Raw genomic sequence first — 16,234 nt, 5'->3', positions numbered from 1 at the left:
GATGCACCATCTTTGAGTAACAACTCTCGTTGTGTTGTCCTCAATCAAATCTGTGTCCCCAGTCAAAAGACACAGATTTGGGCTGGGGATTTAGCTTAGTGGTACCACTGCCTGCCTCACAAACACAGCGTCCCAAGTTCAATCCATTTTAGTCCAAGGTCCATTGGCTCCAAGAAGAAGCAGCGAGGCAGAGGAGCATGGTGGTGGAGAGTTGCTCGTGGCTTGGTGGATGGGAAGCAAGAGCTGGATTTGCCTTTCTTGAGTCTCCTGGTTATGACAGTTTGTGCTGCTTGAGTGTCCTTGATTTCTTGGAGTGGTACATGCTCTCTAGTGTACTTTGATGAGGAGGAGATTGGTCATGCTGAAACCTATATAAGAAATGGAGATGTACAACTGAGAAAGGCCAAACATTTCAAGAGGTTACCTTTCTTTTTTTTTTTGGTACTGGGGATTGAATTCATGCCTTTGCACTTGCGAGGCAGGCGGTGGAACCACTGAGCCAAATCCCCAGACAAGAGGTTACATATCAAGTCCCAGCTGCAGAGTGTGAAGGTAGGAACCCAGGATTTGGAGGCAGAATTCCTGAGGTTCTGTTCCAGTATCTGCCACACTCTTGGGCTTACAAGTGACTGTGGCATGTGGTTTAAATCTTGTGGGCCACTGACTGTGGTGTGGACATTGGAGGCAGATCTTTCTGGTATAACAGATTAATCTAATTGGATCTGTTTCCTCCCTCAGGTATCCTCATAACTGCTTCACATTGATTATTGGAAATATTAGTAAATGTTACCCTTTCTCTCCTTCTCATAACCTGAAAAACAGGAACAAGAAAATCTGGTTTATAGGGTTATCAAAGCTTGGTGATTGCTAAGCATGTTTGTGCATACCAGTAATTCCAGGTACTCAGGAGGCTGAGGCAAGAGGATTGTGATTGTAAGTTAGAGGCCAGGTTAGGCAACTGAGCAAAACCCTGTTTGAAAATGAAAAAGTAAAATTAAAGAAGAGGGGAGGGCTGGAGATTAACTCAGTGGTGCTGTGCCTGCCTGGCAAGTGCAAAGTCTTGAGTTTGATTCCTGGTACTGGGGGTGAAAAAAAAAGAGGAGGGCTAGGGATATAGATAGTTTAGTGGTAGGACACCCCTGAATGTAGTCACCAGTACTGTTAAAAAGTGTTCAGCAATCAGTGGAGTTTAGTATAAGTTACTATTATAATTTTTTTTTTTTTTTGAGCCAAGGTCTTGCTATGTCATTATGTAGTTCAGGATGGCCTTAAGCTTATTGTGTAGCCCACCTGACCTCCAACTCACAGCAATCTTCCTGCCTCAGCCTCTAGAGTGCTGGGACTATAGACATGCACCACCGCACCTAACATTTTTGTTTTTTGGTACCGGGGATCGAACTCAGGCCCTTGCGCTTGCAAGACAGGTGGCAGAATATGTGAGCCAAATCTTGGCCCCCATCATTTTCACTGTATTCCTTTTACAAAATGTGAGTTTCCCCAGTGTTGTCTTTAATTTGTTCTTCTTTTTTGATTTTGCTTTTGTACTGCTAGGGATCAAATCTAGGGGTTTATATGTACTAAGCAAATACTATACCCCTGAGCTAATCCTTAACCTCCCCAGAACTTTTTACTTGGGGTTCTGTGTTTGAATACAAGGCCTTATGTAGTTCAGGCTGGCCTTGAACTCATGGTGATCCTTCTGCCTCAGTCTCCCGATTGCTGGGATTATAGCTGTATGCCACCACACCTGACTCCAGCTCTCATCTTCAAATTGAATTTCTTTGAAATACAGTGATACTTCAGTTAAGAAATCCTATAAGGACAGCCTAGTCAGTTATGTTTAAAACTCCATCCCTTCAGAATGAACCCATATAAAACTTAATCGAGAGCTGTAGACTGTATAAACCAGTGGTGTGCACTGCAGCCTTGTTTGTACCATTGAAAGCTCGAAAAGGTTTGTCATCACTGGTATAGACTGTAAATGCAGACTGAAGTGTGCAGTTGCTACAGTTGAGTGGGCCAAAAATAGTCCAGGTTCTAGTGTACAACAAGGAAAGAATTTCCAAGCATACATCTTGTAGTATGTATTAAGTAACTACATTTATTGAAGATCACAGGTTGGTAGCAGGAACAGGGAGAAGGACAAAGGGAAAAAAAGAGTGAAGAGAAAAAGGGACTCAATAACTCAGGCTTCTGGTATTTATAGGGTCAGACACCACTGATCCAAACTGCCTCTCAACTATCTTTCTTTCTGATGTCAGCAGTCTGTTAGAGCTCCTAAGTTTAAGCCTGGATAATCATTAGGGTAGTGTTCCCTTTATGGTTGACTGGAGAGAGAAGAAGTGGCTTACACATTTCCCTGTTTTAGGATTTTAGAAGCATGGATAATCATTAGGGTGGTGTGCTACTTACAGTTAACAGAATTGAAGGGAATGACTTTAACTGAATTATAGTGACTAAGAGAACAGATACAGCTTTTGTTAGGTCTCAGGGACAAGTCTGTGTTCAGGTGCTCCATTTTCTGTGCTTTCCCTTTCTACCTTTGCCCTAAGGAAAAATAGCAGTTCCTATACTTATCTTTTTGAGACAGGGTCTAATAGCCCAGGCTGACCTTGAACTCTCATGATATTTCTGCCTCAGCCGCCTAAGTGCTGTGAGTACAGGCATGCACCACCGCACCTGGCAATAATGTTTTCCCCCAGTACTGGGAACATATACTAATCCTTAGCACTTTTCAAAGAGTTTCCACGTTAGTAGCTTCCTTATTCCTTACAAAGGATGATACTGCCGTTCTTGTTTTTATTCCAATTTTGCCAGTGAGAAAGCTGAGGTTATCTCTTTCAATAGCATCTGGCTACCATGTATGGACCCTGGTTTATTTATATATTTATTTATTTTTCAGGTACTGGGGATTGAACCAAGGCCTATACACTGAAGACTTAACAGGGCCTACCAATCCTCCCCCACTTTGAGAAAAGGTCTTGCTAAATTGCTCAGACTGGGTTCAAACTTGAGATCTTCCTCATCCTCCCAGAGTGCTGGGATTGCAGGTGTGCACCACTTTGTGTGGCTGGGCACTGCTTGTTAGATGCTGGGGTATCTATGAAGAGATTATTATATCTTCTTGAGACAGTTTGCCTTATATAAGGCAGTTGCTATATAGAGGGTTGAATGCTGTGGTCTAGAGGGAAGGTCAGGATTTTGTGGGAGAATATAGGAGTGGGTTTGAGGGAGGCACTAGTGTCTGAACCCAGTCCAAAATGATAGGCAAAGGAAGTAGGCTGTTTTGTGCAGAGGTCCTGGAGGTTGGAAATGCAAGTAGTTTGGGAATGGCAAGAGTGCATACTGCAAGAATAGTGATAACTTGAGAGTTTATTGCCCCATTCTATTTTTTTTTTGGTTTTTTGAGACAGGGTCTCACTATTTAGTTGAGTCTGACCTGGAACTCACTAAGTAGCCCAGGTTGGTCTCGAACTCACAGCAATCCTCCTGCCTCAGCCTCCTGCCTCAGCCTCCTGAGTGCTGGGATTACAGGTATGTGCCACCACACCCAGCTAGTGTGCTTTATTTTATTAGGCATCCAATTTATAGTGTACTCCTACTATATTTTGTTTGAATATTTTCTTCTTTGCTTTGAGACAGGGTCTCCCTATGCAGTTCAGGCTTGCCTTGAACTCCTTATGTGGCCCTGGGTGGTCTCCAACTAGCAGTGTGATCCTCCTGCCTCACACCTAGCCTTTGTTCTTTTTCCTTTTTTTTTGAAACAGTCTTAAGTAGCCCAGGAAAACCCTTGTTTTCCTGCCTCAGCCTCCCAAGTGCCCATGCCTGGCTTTTCTTGTTCTTTTTTTTTTTGGTACCGGGGATCGAACTCAGGTCCTTGTGCTTGCAAGGCAGGCTGTGGAACCACTGAACTAAATTTCTGGCCCTGGCTTTTCTTGTTCTTAAATGTGTGAGCTGTATCCAGTTTTTTCTAGAATTGCATGTATACCGCTTTTCGTTTCTTCTTTCACAAATGATTTATTTTTATCCTGGGCTGTAATGTTCAGATTGAAATGACTGAATCCAAGATTATTAGCAGTTTTACAACTTGTTCCTTTGCTTTCATGTTGACATCTGAAAAAATGGCTATAGTCAGGGCCTTAGGCTGTGTTCCAGTTTTCCTATAGCTAGGGCAGTGCAATGGTTGTCTTTTCTGAACAGTTAAATATTAATATTAATTATTTATTATATAATCCTGCAGTCATTCTTATACATCATTTGAAAAACATCCAGTTGCTACATTCAAATTCTTTGTGTATCTAAAAGCATGAATACAGCAAGGATATTGGTAGGGGAGAGAGGAAATATTTTTCTTTTTTTTGGTACTGGTGATCGAACTCAAGACCTTGTGCTTGTAAGGCGAGCTTGGCGCCACTGAACTAAATCCCTGGTCCTGTTTTTTCTATTTCTGAGAAAATCCTGCTACTTTTGATAAGAAGAATTTCTCCTCCTTGAAGGACTTTGAAATATGCCCTGGACACCTTGTTTCTTCTTTGTACTCAGTTTCATTTCTGTACCATAGGAATAGTACACTTAGTCCTAATTACATCCTCTGGCAGTTGTGAAGACCCAGTAAGATAGTATCAAAATGAAATTCTTGCATTACAATTTTTCATATGTAAATAACTTTTTAAAAAAATATGAAGAGATATAAAGAAAGACTGTAACCTAAAACTGCAATCTTAATACCTGGCCTGGGGATGTAGGTCACTGGTAGTGTGCTTAGCACGTGGAAGCCCTGCATTCAATTCACAGCACCACAAAAAAAGAAAAAAATCTTACTACCTGGATATTTCTTACTGACAAGTAAAACAAACAGAAGTAACAGTGAGAAAGTATTAACTTGAGGGCTAGAGATTTAGCTCAGTGATGCCTGGCCTGCCTTGCAAGCCCAAGGTCTTGAGTTCAATCCCAGATATTGAAAAAAGAAAAAAGGAAGAGGAGGGGGGGAGGGGGAGGGAGAGGGAGGAGGTGGGTATTAACTTGGGCCGGAAGGCGTGCCTGTAACCCCAATACTCAAAGAGGCTGAGACAGGAGTATCACAAGTTTGAGTACAGCCAGTGGTCAAAAAATGAAAAGTTAATTTTACTGTTTGTATCACTGAAGGAACTATTTAAATGGTTTCTCAAGTGCTTCCTAGAAGTAATTTTAGGCATATGCTAGACTAGATCTTTGTGTATATTTGGGTCTACATTGTTTGCATTACAGGGATAGATAGTAACATACATGCCTCTACATAATGCTCTTTCTCCTCACAATATATGTTGCAGATGGCTTCAGATGATCTCAGCAGCTATTCCTTTTTTTTTTTGGTACCAGGGATCAAACTTGAGACCTTGCGCTTGTGAGGCAGGCGATGGAACCACTGAGCCAAATCCCTGGCCCCTCATCATCATCATTCCTTTTTAAAGCTGTGCAATAGGACTGGAGATATAGCTCAGTGGTACAATGCTTGCATAGCATGTGGGAGGCCCTGGGTTCAATCCCCAGTAGTGGGAGGCAGGGGCTGTACAATATTCTCTTGGGTAGATGAACCATAATTTGTTTAATGATGCCTCATTTGATGGGCATTTTGGCTGCAGAAATTGCAATGTGGCAGACTTTGGGGGGCTATATTATATCTCTAAGTTGAATTATTGGCATGGGATTGTTTTATCAGCTTTGGAAGAATGGGGGCATTTTGACAGTATTAATTTCTTCCTGTTCAAGAACAGGGAATGTTTCCTGTTTTTTTTTCAGTTGTTTGAGACAGGGTCTCCCTATGTAGTTCAGGCTGGTCTTGAACTCACTGTGTAGCCCAGGCTGGCCTCCAACTGCGGCAGTCCTCCTGTCTCACCTTCCCAAGTGCTAGGATTACAGGCTTGTATGTGCCACCATGCCCAGCATGGTTCATGCTTTTAGCAGAAGTATACGAGCATGCTCTTTTTTTCCTCAGCTTTCCTAGCCCTGCCTTTACATTTTTTGCCAATTTGAGAAGTGAAAAATTGTTATTTTGACTTGTATTTCCTTTAATTTTGGGGGAGGTTATGTGGCTATAACAACCATCTCATGCTTATTAAATATTTGTATCTCCCCTCCTCCCCACTATAACCTGCCAGTTCTTTGTCCATTTTTAAGTTAGTTGTTGGACTTTTTTTGTCCTTGGTCTCTATGCATTCTTTATTAATAAAGGAAGTTAATGTTGGTTACAGTTTCTTTCTCTCAATTTGTTGTTCGTGAAAGTGCCCTTTGAACCATTCTACATAGTGTACATTTAAAGCTTTTATCACCATTGATACAGGGAACATTGAATGAATTCTGTATTTAAGGAAATAAACTAGGCTTGCCTGTCTCCTGTGGAGTAGTGGGCTCCTGGTTAGGGAAATTTGAATGTAAAGGAGTAATTTAAAGTCTGGCTAAAGTCCTTAAAATAGAATCCTACATGAATACAGATTGCATCAGACCTTTTTCTTTTTGAAATTTCCTGTGTCCATTTTAAATGAACTGTTTTTTCCACTCATTCTGCAAACTGGAGATTTTTTAAAAGAAAAATCTAAGGCTCTGAAGAATGGATAAACTGAAATTATGTGTTTGTTTGTTTGTTTGTTTGGCCCAGGCTGGTCTCTGAATTTGCAGTGATCCTCCTGCCTCAGCCTCCCGAGTGCTGGGATTACAGAGGTGTGCCACCACGCCCGTCTTGAAATTATGTATGTTTAAAGCTAAGTGCAAGAAGTAAACATGTAGTTCTTAGGTTTTATTTGTTTTTCAATCCCTGATTGTGTATTGAAGTCTTAGTTTACTTTTTTTTTTTTTTAGTGGTACTGAGGACTGAGCCCAGGGATGGCATGCATGCTAGCCAAACCTAATGTGAAATTTCAAAAGAAACTGTTAAGCATGGCTATCAATAAGAAATCAAATAATAACAAATATGGATGAGGCTGTGGTGAAAAAGGAACCCTTCTGCATTGTTAGCAGGAATGTAAACTAGTACAGTCATTATGAAATTCGTGTGGAGATTTCTCAAAAAACTAAAAGTATACATTTCATTTGACTCAGTTTTTCCCATTCTTGGCATCTTCCTGAGAGTGTTAAAATCATATTGCAGTGATACATGCAGCCAGACATTGAGGCACACATCTGTAATCCTGGCACCCTGAAGTCTGAGACAGGTGAATTGCCATGAGTTCAAGGCCAGGCTGAACTGCATAGCAATACCCTGTCTCAAAAAAACAAAACAAGCCAGGCAGGTTTGGTCAGCACATGCCTGTAATCCCAGCACTTGTGAGGCTGATGAGGCAGTTGGGTCATGAGTTTGAGGTCAGCCTGGGCTATGTTGTAAAAGACCCTGTCTATATAATTTTTTGGTACCAGGGATCGAACTTGGATCCTTGTGCTTGCGAGGCAGGTGGTGGAATCACTGAGCTAATCCCTGGCCCATAATTTTTAGTTTATTATGTTTCATTGTCCTTAATCACCACTGTCACCCATCTCTACTCAGTTTGATTTGCTTCTTGTGTTTCCCAGTGTCAGCCCTTTGAAACAGATGGTGTAATGGATAGACCTCATCTTTTTTTCCTTATGAGAAACTTCTGTTATGAAAAACTATAAATTTAGTTAGGAATCTACTGTATTTAAAAGGAAAATAAAAATCACCTATAATTGTTTTCTTCTGGTCTTTTTATTACTTTTTTTTGGTACTGGGGATCAAACTTGAGACCTTGTGCTTGCAAGGTAGGCCTTTGCACTGAGTCCCCTGCCCTTTTTCTGGTCTTGTTAATACATGTAAAGTTTAATTGGTGCAGTTTTCCGTTCTGCCTTTTCATGTAATATATTTTAAGCAAGATAGGATGGTGTTATACATCAGATACGAGGACCCACTTCTGTGATCTTCCATGGTTCCTTCATTGCAGTGATGATGCTTCTGGTATGAGTCAGGCAGAGCCCTGACAATGGACTGACATTGCTTGGGCAGTGTAGGCTCTGAGACCCAAAGATTATGGAAGGAATTAGGGATAGCCTGCTGTTTGGTGGTGTCTGCTCTAGTACCCTGACAGCTCAAAATAGCTACATTGTACCTCTGTCAGAACCACTGTTCCTTTCTCTGATTGCATTTGGGACTTCATACATTACCCTAGCCATCCCAGAAACTTCTTTTGAGACAGTCTTGCTGTGTTTTTCAGGCTGACCTTGAACTCACTATGTAGCTCAGGCTGGCCTGTAACTAGTGGCAATCCTCCTACTTTAGCCTTCCATGTGCTGGGATTATAGGCATGTGCCATCATGCCTAGCTCAAGGCTTCTTGAGGGCAGGAACTGTGTGTCTCTTTGGTCTTGATTTTTTTCTCTAGATGGTTTCTAAGCAAATATTTATTTATTTATTTATTTTTGGTACTGGGGATCGAACTCTGGTCCTTGTGCTTGCGAGGCAGGTGGTGGAACCACTGAGTTAAATCCCCAGCCCTTGCAAATATTTATTGAATGCATTAGCAGATAATTGAATTTACCCATGAAGGCATTTTTTTTCTTTTTTCCCACCTGATACTAGAGATTAAACCCAAGGCCTTTGCACTGAGCTATATTCCCAGCTCCTTCTTTATTTTTTATTTTGAGACTAAGTCTCACAAGTCCCTAAACTGTGCAAAGCTGGGCTTGAAATTTCAATCATCTTTTCTCAGCCTTCAAGCCTGCTGAGATTATAAGCTAGTGCTATCATGTCTGCCCACCTCACAAATGTTTTTGATGTTTTGAGGGTGCCCCTCAGAGGATAGGTGAGTCCTTGGTAAGCAGTGCTAGGAACTGGGTCCTGCACAGTTGCGAAGACCACAGAATGCTGCAAAATGGAGGAGTCAGAGTCAGTGGAAGGAAACCTGTGGTAGAAGGAGGGAAGGCATGAAGAAGAGCACTGACAGATTGTAGGGAACTTTGTGTTTTGAATAATGCCTGTCTGTTTTTTTATATGTAGTGAGTGATGCTGCACTCTGGTCGGACTTTGCCTGAGTTTCATGAATATTTAATTGGCTTTTTCAGGAGAATAAAGGCAGCCCCGTTGATGACTGAAAATGACAAAGCATCCACCTAACAGAAGAGGAATCAGCTTTGAAGTGGGAGCCCAGTTGGAAGCCCGGGACCGTTTAAAAAACTGGTACTTTTACATTTTTCTGTTAATTAATGCCTTTCAGTAAAGGAATTTTGGCAGCACTGATAGGAGCATCATAGCCTAGGTTTTCTGAGGTGATTTTCTGCTCTTTGACTCTTGGAAGATGATAGAGACTTGAGGTCAGAATGTGGGTGCAGGGATCCATGCGTCCAGGGGCTCATCCTGTGACCCCTTGGTCTTACTTGATTCCTTTTTTGGCTGTTCATCTGAAGGAGTTATGGGGAAAAGGTTCAAGTGTGGCTATAGGGAGGGGAAGGGTTAATAGTGACAGTTGTCTTGCTCCTGGCTGCCTGTGTGGAAGAAGAGAGGAGAGAAAGATCAGGGATGCAATGAAGAAGGGAACCTAGATCAGGACACCTCCTATGTTGCACACAGCTCCTCCTGTTTTGTGTGTGAGGTGTGGTGTGGCTGAGATATTGGCATCGCAGAAGCCTCGATCAGGGTGGTTTAGAAACTAGGGTTTACTTGTCTTCGACTACTGGCAAGTAGTCACTTTGTGCACTTGTGCTTCTATAAATGTGGCTACTGGCTATATTGGCATCATGGGGTTATTCTGAGAACCAAATAATAGAGTAGGGAGAGGTCTTAAAAACTAAAATGATGTGGTTGAGGATATGCTATGATATGGTTTTTAGTGCTCAAGGTGTGGGTAGAGGTTTCAGAATGCAAATCTTTTGAGATTGTGTAAAGAATAGCTTGGCTTTTGTGAAATATCTCAAAATAGTTCCTGGGGTATAGAAAAAGAGTCAGGGAAGCTGGATGTGGTGACACATCCCTGTAATCCCAGCACTCAGGAGGCTGAGGCAGGGAGAATTGCTGTGAGCTAGAGGCCAGCCTACACTATGATGGGAGACCCTGTCTCCAAAAAAAAAAAAAAAGCAAGTCAGTGAAGTACCTGGCAGAAAACTCTCTGTGCTATTAGAATTATTATTATTTTTTGGTTTTTGGTTTTTTGAGACAGGGTCTCACTGTGTTGTTGAGACTGACCTGGAACTCATTGTGTAGCCCAGGTTGGTCTCAAACTCCCAGCAATCTTCCTGACTCAGCCTCCCGAGTGCTGGGATTACAGGCGTGTGCCACCATGCCCATCCTGTGCTATTAGAATTAGAGACACCCAACATAGTTATCTTTAGGCTATTTGCTTTATGTATAATTTTCTTTTTGATTTTTTTTTTTGTTGTTGTTGTTGTAGCAGGGATTGAACTCAGAATCTGCCTTACCACTCCACTACATCCTCAGCCTTTTAAATTTTGGATTGATTGTGGTACTGGGGATTGAATCCAAGGAGCAATGAGCTACATACTTAACCTTAGTTATTTTGAGACTGGCTCTTACTATGTTACTCAGGCTGGCCTTGAATTTGAAATTTTCCTGCCTCAGCCGTCCAAGTAGTTGGGATACAGATTTGCACCAGTGCTGTGGCTAGATTTATTATTTATTTATTTATTTATTTATTTTTGCTGTCCTGAGGATTACATCTATAGCCTTCACAGTGAGCCACATTCCTTTTTTATTGTTTTTCCTATTTATTTATTTTTGTTTTTTGATTCCTTTTTTGGTCCCAGGGATTGAACTCAGGTCCTTGTACTTGCATAGCAGGCAGTGGAACCACTGAGCTAAATCCCCCACCCTGATTTTTTGTTTTGTTTATTATTTTGTTGGATTTTTGTTGTTGTTGTTTTTGGTACCGGAGATTGAACTCAGGACCTTGTGTTTGTGAGGCAGGCACAGTGACACTGAGCTAAATCCCCAGCCCATGGATTTTATTTTATTTATTTATTTATTTATTTTTGGAGACAGGTTCTTGCTTGTAGTTTAGGCTGGCCTTCAACTCATGTAGCCCAGGCTGGCCTCAAACTCGTAGTGATCCTCCTGCCTTAGCCTCCTGAATACTGGGATTATAGGCATGTGCCACCACACTTGGCTGTTCTATATTTATTTTTGCTATGTAGTCCAGGCTGGCCTCCAATTTGTGATGATCCTCCCTTCCTCAGCTTCCCAAGTTCTGGGATTTTAGGTGTAAGCCACCTCTTCTGGCTTAATCTTTGTTTTGTATTCCATTTTCCTTTATTGTCCTTATTCAGTTTCAATCTAAAAATGGGTTTGGGCTCGAGAGTCTATATTATTATTATTATTATTATTATTACTACTACTACTATTGTTATTATTTTATGGTACTAGGGATTGAACTCAGGGGCATTCTACCACTGAACTACATTCCCCACCTCTTTTTTTGTTTTTTGAGGTGGTCTCACAGAGTTGCCCAGGTGAGATTTGAATTTGTTATTGTCTTGCCTCAGTCAGCCTCACTGAGTGCTTGGATTATAGGCATGTACTACAGTGCCCAGGCACATTAATTATTATTATTTATTATTATTTAATGCTAAATTTGTGCTTTAACACTGAACCACAGGCGCACTTTTTTTTTTTTAAGAGTCTTCCATATGTAATCCGGGTTAGCCTTGAATTTTAGATCCTCTTATTTCAGTCTCCCATCACTACTCTCTTTTTTTTTTTTCTTGGTAGTGGGGATTGAACTCAGGATCTTGGGCTTGCAAGACTAGCTAGTGCCACTGAACTAAATCCCCAGCCCTGCTTATTACTTATTTTTTAAAATTTAACAGACTTTATGTCTGGCAGTGGATAGACTGTTGTCCTACCTGCTTTTGGTCTTATCTGAGAGATAAAGAGGGCAGCTGGCAGCAGGAATGGTCTGGTCTTGTGGATTCTGTTCCCCCTCTGCCTGAAGAAGAGGAAGAGTCTCAGAAAAGGGAAGGTTGGTGCTGCACTGAACATTTGGGAGGAGGGGTACTCTTCCACACATCAGTACTAGAGCTTGCTTTGGTTGAATCTCTTGGGTGTACGTGACTGCCTAAATTTAAAAGTCCTTGCATGGTGCCCAAAAGTTTTCTCCCTTAATACCAATGACAAAATAAATGGCCCAGCCTGTGAACTCAAGGTTTTAGTTTTAGTTTGTAGTTTGTCTGCGTATATTTTAAAGCCCTATCTGGTATAGTAACAGTTGCTTGTCCTTTGGGGTGAGGTGCTCTGGATTAGAGTCTCTCTCGTCTAATTGCTAGCTTTTGTGTGTGTGTGTGTGTGTGTGTGTGTGGTTTCGGGACCTTGTGCTTGGGAGGCAGGTGTGGTGTTTTCTTTTTTTGTTTTTTTTTTTTGGTTTTTTGAGACAGGGTCTCACTATGTAGTTGAGACTGACCTGGAACTCACTGTGTAGCCCAGGCTGGTCTTGAACTCACAGCGATCCTGCTGCCTCAGCCTCCTGAGTGCTGCGATTACAGGTGTGCACCACTATGCCCGGCTTAGGTGTGGTATTTTCTTAGTTAAATTACTTTACCTCCCCCAGCTCAGCCTGTTTTTTTATAGGGAGAATGGGAGAATTATAACTGGATGGATATTTGGATTAGATAGAATCATTACTCTTTTTTGTTTTGTTTCTGTTGTTATTTCTGATACAGGGTCTCACTGTGCTGTTCAGGCTGTCCTTGAGTTTCTTGCAATCTTCTTGCCTCAGCCTCCTGAATGCTGGGAGTGGAAGCCTGCACCATCCTGCCTAGCTATTACTTTGTATTTGTGTGTGTATGTGTGTGGTATTGGGGATTGAACTCAGGACCTTGCACTTTTTTTTTGTTTGTTTATTTGTTTTGTTTTTTGAGACAGGGTCTCACTATGTAGTTGAGACTAACCTGGAACTCACTAATGTAGCCCAGGCTGGTCTTCAACTCATAGCAATAGATCCTCCTGCCTCAGCCTCCTGAGTGCTGGGATTACAGGTGTGCACCACCACGCCCAGCTATGGTCCTTGCACTTGTGAGGCGGGCTCCGTGCCACTAAGCTAAATCCCAGCCCCATTACTTTGTATTTTGTGTTGCATGTTGCCTGGAAAACACAACCATTAATTTTTCCCACTTAGTTATGTTTTTACTATAGAAATAAAGACATTGTGGCCAACTTGTAGGAATTTTTTAAGGAGAAATTTCTCAAGTTAACATTGAAAAGAAAATTGGAAGGCTAGTAGTAATAACATTTGTTGAGTGCTAGTCATCATATATTTACTTCCTGGATTGTCTTAATCTTCCATTTGGCAGTCCCGTGAAGTATGGGTGCTATTATAAAAGTCTCATTTTGGTAGTAGCAAAAGGTTCCTACAGATGAAGTTATTTGCCCAACATCAGTAGTAGTAGGATTGGGATTTGAATGCAGTTAGGCTGAGTTCATAGCCTCTCTGTAATAATCATAGTTTTCCAGTGTCTTAATGGTCTCCTAAAATTTAAAAAATATAGAGAAATGCATTCTGATAGTGTCTACCTGAATTCCTAACCTAGAGGATTGAACATTTACTTGTTTGGTTAGATCTTAGACTTTGAATATTTTTGCTAAAAATAGTACAGGCTTTGTTTTATTATTTCTAGAGTGAAAATGGTGGCTGTGTATTCACCCTGGTAAATGATTCACTTACATTGTTTTAAGTAGGGCTGGGGATAGATGTAGCTCAGGGGTGCTGCATCTGCCTTAAACGGACGCAAGGTCCTGAATTTGATCCAGCGTGTTTTCAGTTCATTGGAATGAAATGTTGTGTGTAGGGCTAGGACCCACCTCTTCTTTGTGACTTATTTCCTGTGACTCTTTACCTCTGAATCCTTGTATTATTTGTTCTTGCTTTTGAGATTTTTATTTTATTTTATTTTTTTGGTACCAGGGATCAAACTTGGGACCTTGCTCTTGCGAGACAGGTGGCAGAACCACTGAGCTAAGTCCCTGGCCCTGGGATTTTTATTTTTAAAACAGGTTGTCACTCTGTAGTTTAGGCTGGCCTGGGACTCAGGAGATAGCTAGGCTGACCTTGAACTCCTGGCAATCCTCCTACCTCAGCCTCCCAAGTGCTGGGATTACAGGTGTGTGCTACTATACCCAGCTTCTTGGGATGTATGTATGTTTGTATGTATGTATGAATGAATGAGACAGTGTCTTGCTGTGTAATTCAGGCTGCCTTGAATTCATTATGTAGCCCATGTTGGCCTCTAACTCCTAGGAATCCTCATGCCTCAGCCTCCTGAGGCTAGGATTATAGGTATGTGCCACCACAGCCCACCTCTAGTTTTTTATTTTAGAAAATTTCAAATACAATGTAAAGTTGAGAAAACATTAGGCCTTCCACTTATATCTTAATGTTTACCATGTTTGCTCTATATCATTATGGTTATGTAATTAGCAGTAATTCCAGTATATAATATTTAGGCCATATTCAAATTCTCCTATTCCAAGAATGTCTCTACAGATTTTATTTTTAAATTTCTATTGTTTGGTTTGTTTATTTAATTATTATTTTTGAGACAAGGTCTTTGTTTGTAGTTCAGGCTGGTCTTGAACTCACTGTGTATGTAGCCCAGGCTGGCTTTTAACTCACTGTGTATCCCCGGCTGTCCTGGAAGTTGCAGTGATCCTCCTGCTTCACCTTTCTCAGTGTTGGCATTTCAGGCATGTGACACTATGTTTTTGTAGATTACAAATTGAAGGCCAGCCTGGGCAATTTAGGGAGACCCTGTCTCAAAATAAAAATGAAAAAAGGGTGGGAGATAACACCTCAGTGTTTCCTCGGTTTATCAGAAAAAAAGAAGTACTGTATGTATTCTTTTTTTTTTTTTTTTTTTTTTTGGTACCGGGGATCAAACTGGGGTCCTTGCGCTTGCGAGGCAGGTGGCAGAACCACCAAGCTATGTCCCTGGCCCCTTGTATACATCCTTCTAAAGATGCACTAAGTCCCAAATTTAGGAATGAATTCCGTTCTCAGAGACTCTTGGTAAGTTGAGCTCACTTGTAAGTCTGACAAAGTGAGTCTTATATACCTTTTTTTTTTCTTGGTACTGGGATTGAACACAACCTGGTACTTGCCAGGAGGGTGCTGTGCTGCTGAGATAAATCTCCGGCCCAAGACTTACACACCTTTGACACAGATATAGAATATAAAGCATAAAAGACCAAACACTGAAAAAATACTATGAATAAGCTATTTTTACTTTTACAGTTACCTTAAAATGATAAAGTAGAATGTGAGCTACTTCTGCAATTTGTTTGCATCTATGAATGTTCATAATGCAAAGTCAGTTGGTTTCTGTGAAAGCTTGCAATATGAATGTTTGTAAGTTATTGCATATTTTTATATATATATTCTTTTTTCTAAGTCTTAAGTTTTATTTAAACAACCTCCAGTGAGAACAGAGCAGGTCAGTTACTACAGCTTCTTCTAAAGGCTAATTAACTAAGCCAGTCAGGGCAAGCATACCTGTAGCCAGCTGCCAGCCAGTGTTGTGTAGGACCTCTTAAGGGAAGTAGCCTTGGCCCCAGCCCCGGCCAGCTGCTGGAGGAGCATCCACGGTGGAGTGAGGTCACATCAGCCGACACAATAAGGCATGCAGCCTCAGAGGCTGCTGTTAGGGCATTGATCTGCATCGTAGCTGGCTCCCACATGAAGACTTTGAAGTTGTCAGCAGTGTCTTCATTGTTGATGTCCACCCCATACCATGTGCCTCCCTGGGCATGCTGAGCCTGCAGTTTGTTCAGGATGTTTGTGGCATCAAAGCCAGCATTGTCATAGCTGGCATGGGGTAATCTCCAAGGCCTTGGCATATGCCCCAATCAATAGCTGCTGTTTTCCTGGAATAGTCCTTTTTTTTTTTTTTTGGTTTTTTGCGACAAGAGTCTCACTATAGTTGAGACTGACCCGGAACTCACTATGTAGCCCAGGCCGGTCTCAAACTCACAGTGATCCTCCTGCCTCAGACTCCTGAGTACTGGGATTATAGGCGTGTGCCACCACCCCCGGCCCTGGGATAGTTCTTGATTAATCCTGCAAATACTTAGAGAGCTCCATCTCCATGGCCCCACCACCAGCCACCACTGAATCATTTTTGATGGTCCTCCTGATGATCATGGATGGCAAAAATTCATTGTGGTTCTCTGCCTGCCTTGTAAGTGCCATGACTGGAGTTTGATCCCTGGTACCAACAAAACAAACCCTCAATGTGGTTCCGCCCCCTGCCTCGCA

General features: G+C 41.6%; 2 protein-coding genes across 5 annotated transcripts in view; one reads left to right on the top strand and one right to left on the bottom strand.

The window, feature by feature from the left end:
• The window catches only part of Phf20 (PHD finger protein 20), a 149,146-nt gene that overhangs the window by 10,972 nt on the left and 121,940 nt on the right, over positions 1-16,234 (top strand). For all 4 annotated transcript variants that reach the window (XM_033766954.1, XM_010639967.3, XM_033766955.1 and 1 more), the window contains exon 2: positions 9,045-9,159. In XM_033766954.1, coding sequence (XP_033622845.1) covers positions 9,077-9,159 — 83 coding nt within the window. In that variant the 5' untranslated portion in view covers positions 9,045-9,076. The remainder of the gene's footprint in view (positions 1-9,044; positions 9,160-16,234) is intronic.
• On the bottom strand, positions 199-15,849 carry LOC117287217 (T-complex protein 1 subunit eta-like). The gene is made up of 2 exons (XM_033766958.1): positions 15,473-15,849; positions 199-368 (listed from the first exon to the last, which is right to left on the bottom strand). Exons 1-2 carry the CDS (start codon positions 15,814-15,816, stop codon positions 272-274), a joined length of 441 nt encoding a protein of 146 aa, XP_033622849.1. The 5' UTR covers positions 15,817-15,849; the 3' UTR covers positions 199-271.

This window comes from Fukomys damarensis, unplaced genomic scaffold, assembly GCF_012274545.1.
Source record: "Fukomys damarensis isolate Sample0158 unplaced genomic scaffold, DMR_v1.0_HiC HiC_scaffold_22, whole genome shotgun sequence".
Classification (NCBI taxonomy): domain Eukaryota; kingdom Metazoa; phylum Chordata; class Mammalia; order Rodentia; family Bathyergidae; genus Fukomys; species Fukomys damarensis.
This window is presented reverse-complemented; position numbering and strand designations above follow the sequence as displayed.

Bases quoted from the DNA above. Each gene is read 5' to 3' on its own strand.
- LOC117287217 (XM_033766958.1), bottom strand. From the start codon at position 15,816: ATGCCAAGGCCTTGGAGATTACCCCATGCCAGCTATGACAATGCTGGC. The intron at 369-15,472 runs GTATGCTTGCCC...TTTCTTATATAG, and splicing joins TGGCTGGCAGCTGGCTACAG to GTTTCAGCATGACCAATCTC.